The sequence below is a fragment of the Eublepharis macularius genome, chromosome 16, assembly GCF_028583425.1.
Source record: "Eublepharis macularius isolate TG4126 chromosome 16, MPM_Emac_v1.0, whole genome shotgun sequence".
Lineage (NCBI taxonomy): Eukaryota > Metazoa > Chordata > Lepidosauria > Squamata > Eublepharidae > Eublepharis > Eublepharis macularius.
Genome location: NC_072805.1, coordinates 18,126,474 through 18,137,617, shown reverse-complemented (window position 1 = coordinate 18,137,617; position 11,144 = coordinate 18,126,474). Strand labels below are relative to the sequence as shown.

General features: G+C 44.5%; 1 protein-coding gene across 2 annotated transcripts in view; it reads right to left on the bottom strand.

Annotated features, from left to right (window-relative positions):
- ESRP2 (epithelial splicing regulatory protein 2) overlaps nt 1–11,144 on the bottom strand; it is a 79,703-nt gene that overhangs the window by 30,373 nt on the left and 38,186 nt on the right. For both annotated transcript variants that reach the window (XM_055000291.1, XM_055000290.1), the window contains exons 6-10: nt 10,202–10,300; nt 8,760–8,820; nt 3,156–3,266; nt 2,227–2,359; nt 599–641 (exon numbers count right to left, since the gene is read on the bottom strand). In XM_055000291.1, coding sequence (XP_054856266.1) covers nt 599–641; nt 2,227–2,359; nt 3,156–3,266; nt 8,760–8,820; nt 10,202–10,300 — 447 coding nt within the window. The remainder of the gene's footprint in view (nt 1–598; nt 642–2,226; nt 2,360–3,155; nt 3,267–8,759; nt 8,821–10,201; nt 10,301–11,144) is intronic.

Genomic DNA, 11,144 nt, shown 5'->3' with positions numbered 1-11,144 from the left:
GTTTGTATATCTAAACTGACCACAGTTTTGTGCATAATTAAATAATCCCAAATATTCTCCAGTCATTAACGGTAGGGGTATGACAATTTTTCCAGTTTAATGCAATTCCAACACCTGCAGCTGCTAATAGTGAGATAACTTCTAATTCTGTTTTTGTACAAGTAGAAGAGGACCAAAAATCCAATGTGCCATTTCAGGACGAAAATGTAAGTCTTGTTTAGTAATCTGTGTAATTTCTCATATCATTTAAGTACACTGCCAAATTAGGGAATATCCAAATAAGTGACCTATATGGTTTTGGTTTGCCCTTCAAAATAAGAAAGGAAAGCCTGGTTTTCAATTGTGGCTTCTGATTTTGGCAAGCAAAAGATACGGTTTGCAGATATATCAGAATGCTTGAATATATTGAGATGCAACCTTCTTAGGGCAGGGATTTCCTTTGGCTTGTTCCCTTTGCAAAAAGCACATTTTGGTGGGGCAATCGAAGGACAAGTGGTCACATTAATCAGTTTAACATTTTAAATGCAGCTGTTCAGCTCATTACATGCAGTCAGAATAGCAAACTCGCATTTACAAGAAATATACAGCAACTCCTCACCTCCAGCAATCTTTAGAAACTCTTCTCCAGTTGCTTTGTAAACCTGAAGCAAAAAGAGAGCAACACTAAGTAAAAAGTTGTTAGCACGACTACTGGTTTTATTAAACCCCAATGCAAATGTAGGTCCAGCTTCTGAACATTCCTGCTCAGATACGGGTGTTCGCTTCATGCATTTAAACCCTGCCTTTCTTCCACTGTGGGATCTGGGTACCTCAAGAATATCCTTCTCCCTGATTGTCTTCCAGCCTGTTCAGATCTTCATCCCATGTACCTTGCAAGGGAGGCAGGTGGCAGTCAGAGACAGGGCTTTTTCAGTGGTGGCTCTAAGAGAAAAGAGCCCAGGCAAGCCTGAGCTTGTCAGATCTTGGAAGCTAAGCAGGGTTGACCTTGGCTAGTAATTGGATGGGAGACCTCCAACAAAGACCAGGGCTGCCGAGCCGGGCAAAGACAAAGCACCTCTGTTAGTCTCGTGCCATGAAAACTCCAGCTATGACTTGACAGCACTCTCTACCCCCCTCATCTGCGGAAGGCTCTTCCCCTGGAAGCTCACCTGACACCTCCCCCTCCCCCTCCTCCTTCTCAATGCTTAGTTACTCCCTCATCCTTCTGGCTTTTTAGGCACACAGCTAACACACTTTTGTTTGCTCAGGATTTTATTTGAGTTCCTTCCCACTTTTCAGTTATTTTATTACTGGGCCATCTTAGGTGTTCTACCTAAGGCCATAGAGAGTTATAACTGATGTACTCAATTGCACTGTGTACTCCGCCTTTGGTCTCAGTGAGAAAGGTGGCCTGTAAACAAATAAATATTATTTCGGGTCTGACCTGTTATAATGGGAACCTAAATTATGCCTCGATATTTACTGGTTTTCCTGCAATGGCTTATTTTTATTCCTCTGCAGATTTTTATTTTTATTCCTCTGCAGATACATCTCCGCTTCTTTTCTCAAGGGCAGCAACTCTCTATAGGTTGCTTCCATTGGGAAGAGTGCCTCTAACATCGACTCCTGGCACTGTCTTGCCATAGTTGGAAAATCACCATAATCTTGAAATTCTAGTATTCATATTTTTATTCCCAAATTTCTAGCCCTCATGGCTGCAAAGAAAGTTTCTGAACACAATTAACTGATTACATACTTTAAAAAAAAATTTATCCCCCTCTTTCCCTTGAAACCAAACATTGTGATTTGCACACAGCATTCAAAATATATACTCATTAAAAAAACCCACCAGACTTTTTAAAAAAAGACTCTTAAAAACGATTCAAACCCAAATGCAAGTTCTCTTGAAAGCTACTTTTCTGCATGCACAGAGGAACACGGAAGCATGCCGTCCCTCACCTGCAGTAGGACAATAGTATCAATCCAGCATGACCCCATACTACTACGCAGTTTTGCCAACTGTGTAGTTGGTCGCTTAGAAAGGGTGTTCCATAGCAAACAGCGCCATCCTGAAGCCAACGTGCTACCCTTTTTTATTAGATCCCACTAAAATAACTTGTATGTGATGTGAGTTGTGTCAAGTCACTGGCAGCCCTCTAGCTCGGCTTTCGGATGTGGCCCTGGATGAACATCATTCCTTCAAACTCAGCAGAGATCTTCACTCAGGTCTTTCACCATGCAACCTACCTCTATGTACCTGCTCCCCATGTGGTGCTTGTGTCTCTCGAGAGCCAAGTCCCTCTGTTCAGAGTTGACAAATCGGACTAGGGCTTCCCCATTCCGCCTTCCTTGGGCATTCAGACACAGAGCCACACCACCTCTGGGGGGGGGGGGGGAGAAACAGGATGAAAAAGAGTATGTCGTTCTTCATATGTATGCAGTAAAGAGTGTCACATCTTCAACCACATCTGAAGTTGTCTTAAACCAAGTCAGATAATTAACCAATTTAGATCAGCATTGCCTACTCCCCCCGCAGGGCAGCAGTTTTTTAGGGTCCCAGGCTGGGAAAGATCTTTGCAAGCATATTTCCAAGCTACTAGCCATGGTGAACAGATGGAATCTCCACATTTAGCAGCAGTAAACCTCTAAATACCAGTGCTAAGGGCAACATTGGGGAATATTGTCCTCTATACCTTGTTTGCTGGCCATCCAGAGCAACTAGCTGGCCACAGAGTTGGACTGCTATTTTGATCCAGCAGAGATTATCTTATGTTATTTGGCCTTTATCTGGGGATTTAACCAGAGACCTTTCTACTTGCAAAGCAGAAGCTCTTCAATTGAGCACATGGCCCCTGTATTTTTCAGGGAAAATATGGTAGGAAAGGCCAGGGTTTTTTTTCAGCAGGAACGCGGTGGAACAGAATTCTGGAACCTCTTGAAAATGGCCACATGGCCAGTGGCCCCGCTGCAGTGCGGAGGGCAATCTACACTCCCCTCTGTCTGGAGATCAGACCATGTGACCATTTTCTCCAAGGGCAACCCACTGAGTTCCACCACCTCTTTTCCCAGAAAAAAAGCCCTGGGAAAGGCATATAACAAGCAACCAAGGCAAGAGTTCCTAAGAGAAGGGGGAAGAAAAGAGGACTACACCGGGCCACCTCGTTTAGCACTCTTACTTGGCAATATTAAGTCCTTTGAAAAATCGAGCAATGTCCTGGTCGGAAGATTGCCAAGGGAGTCCTCTGGCACGTATTACAGTTTCACTGTCTACTGTTTCTGATTTACTACTGTGAAAAGAAAAATAGAGAGGGTAAGTCACGCCAACTTTTGACCCAGCTCTTCTAAATTGCTCCGTAAGTACACATTTAAGGCACGGCTGACAAGCATCACAGGCATATCTTCTACTGACAGAAATGCGAAGCATTCTATTTGGCAGTTGCAATGCATACCGGAAATCAGAGAAGAAGATCAACACCCTTAAAAACACAAAAAGAAGAGCTGCACAGCAAAAATCTAGTAGGAGCTAAATTCACAGGATGCGGTTAAGCAGGGGCAGGAGGTCAAATTTATGCCCTCGCAGGATGGCTGCTTGTGGCACACAGAAGTGTCTATAGGGTTCCGCTATTTCTTTCAGAATCGAAGGCCAAGTTGGATTCAAGGAACCTGGACCTGACTCATCCAAAATTGTAACAGGTAGTTTGGTCCTATGCAGTACTGTCTTATGGCGAGAATCAGCATTTTCAGAGACAACTAATCCATTAGAATTAGACACTGCCATGCCTCAGACTCACTGGGCCTTTTAGGCAAGTGGCAAAAGGGAAATAAACCAGAGCCAAGCTACAAGTGACAAATTACACTTGCCTGGCAAGTGAACAGACTCACGTGTATTCCTCCCTGTTCACTTGCCATTCACTTGCGCTCCACTTGATCGAGCGGAGCGCATGTGAATGGCAAGTGAACAGGGAGGAATACATGTGAGTCTGTTCACTTTCCAGGCAAGTGTCATTCATCACTTGTAGCTCAGCCCCCAGTCTCTCTAAGGATCTCCCCCACAGGGTTGCAAGATTCAAACTCTTTTTGCAAGAGAGAAAAAATACCACCCACTGCTCCTTTCCCTGGTGGAGAATCGCATTGTGGATTCTCTCACAAAAAGCCACCCTGGATTTCCTGCCTTCTGTTATGTGTCCCCCCCTGCCCCTGAGCTTCTGGAGGAAAACCCAAACTGAGTTTTTTTTGCAAGAGAGAGAATCCCTCCCATTGGTCTTCCCTGGCAGAGAATCGCATGGAGCGGCTGTTCTTTATAAGACTACATTACCCAGGGAACCTTGCAGGACCTGACACGTGAAGAACACGAGTCTGGCATTTTGTGTAGTTTGGTTCTCAGCCATAAAGCTCTCTGGGAGACCTTGGGCCAGCCAGTCTTTCTCAGTATACAAATATCACGGTGTGGTTGTGAGGATAAAAAGCAGTTCTAAGCTCCCTGAACAACAGGTGGGATTACAGCATATAGGGAAGGAAGGCATTCTTCTGTAAGAACTTTGGATCCAGTCCTATAGCTTGGATTCAGTTCATTGTGTGGAAACAAATAAGACAGCCAATGGGGTTTGATTATCAGACTACGATCTGAGAGACCCAACTTCAAATCCCCTCTCTGCCATGGAAAATTGTTGGGTGACCTTGGGCCAGTCACACATCTTGGAGCCAAGCTACAAGTGATGCCTGACACAGGTTGGACACTTGTCAGCTTCCCTCAAGTTTTGATGGGAAATGTAGGCATCCTGGTCTTGCAGCTGTAATGGAGAGCCAAGCTGCAAGACTAGAATGCCTACATTTCCCATCAAAACTTGAGGGAAGCTGACAAGTGTCCAACCTGTGTAAGGCGTCACTTGTAGCTTGGCTCTCAGCCTAACCTCCCTCACACACTTTGCTGTGAGGAAAAAATGCAGGAGAGGAGAAAATTGTAAGCTTCTTTGGGTCCCAATTGAGGAGAAAAGTGGAATACCAATTAAGAAAAATAAAAATAAGGGCTTTTTCTCATACACAGAAAAATAACCATGAGACCCGAGGAAGACAGGATCATTTCAAAAGATTTTGAACAACATGTGGATGGCTGACATACTTTACAACCCCAGTTGATCGAGCTAATCTGGTGCTACTGAACTGTGTCTGAGTTGATATTTATTTAGATACTGATATTTTCTCCTATTGATGAACCAAAAATGCTTACATCATCCACCCCCCATCTATTTTATCTTAATAACCACCCTGTAAAATAGGTTAGGCTGATAGTGAACAACTGGCCCAAGTCACTTAGCAACCTTCCACAGCAAAGTGGAGATTTGAACCCAGGCCTGACAGATCCTAGTTCAGCACACTAACCACTATACCACTCTAGCTCTCAGATATCCAGCTATCGGAGACCTGATGTGGAGTAAGAGATGAAGTTTCCGATTTGGACCGTGGAGCTCTAAATCCCACCTCAGGCATGACGCTCACTTGGTGACCTTGGGTCTACCTCTCAGGGTTGCTGTGCGGATAAAAATGAAAGAGCAGCCCTGTATGCTGTTCACAGTACTTTAGGGGAAAGGGTAGGCAATGTAACAAGTCATTTGACAGTTCTGTGGTGATCAACCTGATCCATGTTAGCCGTATATGAACATGCATATGTGAACTGGAGGCATAGGAGGCATATGAGCCGATCAGAACTGTCTTCTGAGATGTGCAAATCCTGGTTTAGGATGTTGGTGTTCCTCAATAAATATTTACTATTAAATTTATTTGGGATGACTGAAAAATGATGCCTTTTGAACAGACTGTCCCCAGCATACAAGACTACTGTATGATTTTTTCCCAGGAAAAGAATTCTACGAAAGGATAAATTTCAACATTTCATAGACTACTAGTTAGTGATGTGGGGCAGATCAGCTTTCAGAAAGGGAATTTCCCCCCAATTTTTCCTACCGTCTTTTAGAAAATTAATCAGTAACTTCATTAATGGAACTCCAGTCACATAATATGTGGGGTTTTGTTGTTGTTTCTGTTTACTGAAGACACTAAATCAGGAGAACCCTAAAAGATTTAGTGCATTGAAAATGGTTTTCAACTTCAAAATGTTTCCTGGAAAGTGAGCGTCTCAGGCATTTACCTCTACCTATTTGCACGTGAAAATCTTCCAATTCAAAATGTCCCACATCACCGCTTCTGGCAAAATTTCTAAATAGATTAAATCACACACACAAAACCGCAAACCACCTCACACAAACCCAGGAAATAGGGCCCGGGAAAGGACGGGGCTGGAAGTCCACAGCTCCCTCTGAAACACGTAAGGGCCGTTAGCTTGGAGGCCAATGACCTTTACAACCACATCACAACAACCACACACACCCCCATGTCATTCCAGCCCAATGAACCACATATAGCCAGAAAAATACCAACAAGAAGAGTGAGAAACAGCAAGTGTGTGAACGCCCATCGGCAGCTTCCGCTTAGGTGAGAAGCGGCAATCCCCAGCCAGGATCAAAGGAGGAGACTTCCAAGAAATTCAGGGGGACACCACAATGCACGGGGCCGTCCCACCACGGAGCTGTCTCTCGATCTCCTGCTGCTCCCCGCTTTGAAACGAGCAAGCCCCAAACCTTCCACAACACAGCCTCAGGCAGTGAGTCTTACATGACTTCCAGCTGCAGTTTGCAAATAAAACTGCCGCATTTCCCCATCCCTCTGGACTGGAAGAGAAAAGAATATGGGACACCCTAAGAGAAACTGAAGAACCTCCAACATGTTTGCGTAGGGCTTGCTTCTTTTGACTTAGCGTGATAGTGGGGCAAAGTTAATAGGACATCAAAGGCCTTGCAACAAATTTGGTCACTATCAGCAAATCTATGAAGTTATCTTGCACTAGCCTTATTCACATGACAGTGAATGCATATACGTCCTGCACATGTCTTCGGAATACATTCTGATCCTCGGTGGATTAATATAATATACGACAACCCACATACATAGGGAGTTGCTTATTTTAATTAATACAACTTGCATGTCAGTTGCATTGACTTACAATACTCCTGCCCATATAGCTTTGGATGTGAGCAAAAATGCACCCCCGGGGAGGATCGAAGCAAGACCTTTGACTTGCCTCTCCCACCAGGTCCTCTGGTCACTTGTCGAGATAGGTGTTCAAACACCCACCAAGTGCCCCTATTCGGAGGAAATTGCATGCAATGGCAGCTGGTGCAAACATGGGGCTACCCCCAGATCACTTGTAAAGCTAGGGGAAGGCCGGGTAGAAGCAGTGTTTAAAACATAAAAAGGAGCAAGCAGCTGAGAAGGATACTGAACTACTCACAGCACTCCAGCCATAACCCAGGCCCCCAGCTGCTTCTTCCCAAACAGATTCACTTCTCTATAAAATCCTGGGTGTGGTGAGAAGCCGGTATCCTTGTTTCAAATTGCTGCATATACCACCTTCCCCATCCTCTCCATTTCCCCTCCTTTAACACTCTCTGTGATCATAAAATGAAACCTGGGGCCATGGATCCCGGGTTCCCAATCCCATCTAGGGAAATTCCGGGAGATTTGGAAGCAGAACTTGGGAGAGGTGGAGTTGGTGGGGGTGAGGGAGTTCAGACGGGATGTGTGATGCCAGAGAGTCCACCCTCCAGGATGCCATTTCCTTCAGGGAAACTGATTTATGTAGTCTGGAGATCGGTTGTAATTCTGGGAGAAATATACGACCCACCCGGAGGAGGGCAGCTGTGCCTGCATCACACAGGAAGTGGCCTGTTCAAGAAGTCTGATCTGCCTAGCTCAAAACATCAACTGGCAGTAACTATCCAAAAGTTGGTCTCTCAACCAATACCTGAAGCTTAATCCCAACAAGACAGAAGTGCAACTGGTGAGCGGAAGGTCTGACCCAAGATTTAAGGGGTCACCCATTCTGGATGGGGTCACACTCCCCTTGAAGGAACAGGTTTGGGGCTGCGTACTGCTAGATAAGCAGGTGGCAGCTGTGGCCATGAGTGCCCTTTAACAGCTTTGACTGGTTAGCCAGGTGTGGCCTTTCCGAGGCAGGGGCCACTGGGGTACATGCCCTGGTGACATCTAGATTAGATTACTGCAATGCACTCTTATGTGGGGCTGGCCCTTGAAAGCGTTCAGAAGCTTCAGTTGGTACAGAATGTCCTTTAGGAACCCACCTGACCACTGTGGTCATCTTCGGAGGCCACGCTTTGGGTGCCCCCGCCTTCTGAGATTAGGCAAATGGCAACCTGGGAGAGGGCCTTCTCAGCAGTGGCCCCCAAATTCTAGAACTTTCTCCCCAGGGAAATTTGCCTTTCCCCTTCTGTTGCTGTCTTCCGTCAGCGGATGAAGACTTTTTTTGTTTTGCTTGGTGTTCCCTCAGTGACCCTCCTCCCTCTCCAATATTTTAACTGTTGTTTTAATCTTTTTTATTAATTTAATCTCTGGTGTTAATGATGCGTTTGTGTGCTGGATTTAATGGTTTTTAAGATGAGATTTTAATTCATGTTTTAATTCATTAGCTGCCTTGGTGGCCCTAGCAGGATGGAAAGGCGGTGTAAAAATCTTGTAAATAAATGAACCACCAGCTGCCTGTGAAATTGTTGAAAGGGAAATGCCAGGGATTGGTTCTGGACCCCCCCCCCCCCACAATTAAAGTATGTGACTGTATGGTGGCCCCTTTCCAAAATGAGAGGGGAGGGGAAGGGACGCCTCAGCCATCCCATCATATTCTACAGCGGCGCTAAGAGAAAGCAACTTACCAGGGTCCAGTTTCATACTTATATTTCACAGTCTCTGGGTCAGTAAATGCGTGAACTGCACCTGAGGTGGAAAGGTAAAATGCAATCATGAACATGAAGCAGGCAGGGGGTAGGAGAAAATAAGAGGAAAATGTCATTTATTGGCTGACACAAGGAGTGTGCTCTTTACAGAAAGTGTCACATGAGCACAGAAGGGTTTGCACTTACTATAGAGGAAAAATTCTAGAATGGGTGGGAGAAACTGAAGGATGCAAAATACTTACTTTCCTATCAAACCCATTTTGCTGCTGCAGTAATATAAAGAGCATTATTTATAACTTTTTAAAAAGGTAGGTAAAGGCAGGGCTTTTTTTTCTGGGAAAATAGGTGGTGGAACTCAGTGGTGGAACTCAGGACCGCACAATGACATCACTTTGGGTCAGCTGGAACAAGAGGGGAGTTTTTTTAAAGTTTAAATTGCCCTCAGTGAAAATGGTCACGTGGCCAGTGGCCCCACCTCCTGATCTCCAGACAGAGGGGACTTTAGATTGCCCTCCGTGCTGCAATCTAAACTCCTCTCTGTCTGGAGATCAGGGGGCGGGGCCACTGGCCACGTGACCATTTTCTAGAGGTGCCAGAACTCCATTCGACCACTTTCCAGCTGAAAAAAAGCCCTGGGTAAAGGTAAAGGTAGACCGCCTGTACAAGCACCGAGTCATTACTGACCCATGGGGGGACATCACATCACAACGTTTTCTTGGCAGACTTTGTTACGGGGTGGTTTGCCATTGCCTTCCCCAGTCACCTACACTTTACCCCCAGTAAACTGGGTACTCATTTTACCGACCTCAGAAGGATGGAAGGCTGAGTCAAACATATAAAATTGTAATAATTGGCATGTTTATAGAATTCAAGAGTATAAGTGCCTTTGTTTTTTGACAAGCAAAAGAGTAAATATATCCAATACAAAAGCAAGAGAGAGCGTCAATCTACAGCACCTTACACTACCTTCACATATTTCACTCATTCCCAAAGGGGGGAAAAATATATTTCAAAGGATTTTTTTCCGTGCTCCTCAAAATTTCCCAACTGGAAAAAAACAGGGAAAAAATGGAAACGTTGCAAAAAAAAAAAAAAAAGTACTTTTCACGCTATTCACTGACCGAGGAAAAGCTAATCTTAGAAAGCATTTCATCCATTTTAAAATAAAAAAAGGTTTCAAGGGAGATTTTCTTAGTGCTCCTCCAAAATTTCCACTAGACGTCCATGCTCCTCGTTTTGAATGAATAAAAATGTACCTTTTAAAACATGTCACTCATTTCAAAGAAAAAATATTTAACAGCCTTCCCCCTGACCCGGGCGATCCCAAATTTCCCGGTATTCCCAACTGCAAACAAGTCCTTGGGAATAACCAAACTCCCGCTCCGGTACTTTCACCAGGCTCTCACATCCCTGTCACTTACCACGTGTATCTGAAAGCATGTTGAAAATTATGGCCACCATGGCTTTCACTTGCCATACCCCAAAATCCTCTTCCGTTTCATCTATCCTGAAGCCAATACCTTGATGTCACGTTCAAGAAAACAATAGGAAGGATTTCACAAATGACACCGGCACACAGCTGCAGTACTCTGCACATCTCAAGGCTACTTAATAATCAATTGGCTGCTTTGGGTTTTTTTTTTAAATTAAAAAGTTTTATCACAAAAGTGGAAGAAAGAATCTGTTACAACCTGAGCCAGACTAAGTTATGAAGGAGCCCTAAGCTATGTCAAGCTTAAGAGATCCCAAAGCATTACCCCCAAAGGTGTGTGTGTTATGTGCCGTCAAGTCGTTTCCGACCTATGGCGACCCTATGAATGAAAGACCTCCAAAACGTTCTCTCTCTAACAGACCTACTCAGATCCTGCAAACTGCAGGACGTGGCTTCTTTTATTGAGTCAAGCCACCTCGTTTTAGGTCTTCCACTTTTCCTGCTGCCTTCCACTTTTCCTAGCATTATTGACTTTTCCAGAGAATCTTGTCTTCTCGTGATGTGACCAAAGTACAATAGCTTTAGTCTTGTCATTTTAGCTTCTAAGGAGAATTCAGGCTTGATTTGATCTAGTACCCACTTATTTGTCTTTTTGGCTGTCCATGGTATCTGCAAAACTCTCCTCCAGCACCACATTTCAAATGAATCAATTTTTTTCCTGTCAGCTTTCTTTACCGTCCAACTTTCACATCCATACATGGCAATGGGGAATACCATCGTTTGGATTATCTTGATCTTGGTTCCCAGAGAGACATCTTTATCTTTAAGGATCTTATCTAGCTCCCTCAAAGCTGCTCTTCCAAGTCTCAATCTTCTTCTGATTTCTTCCTTGCAGTCTCCCTGTTGGTTGATGATTGAGGCCAAGGAATAAA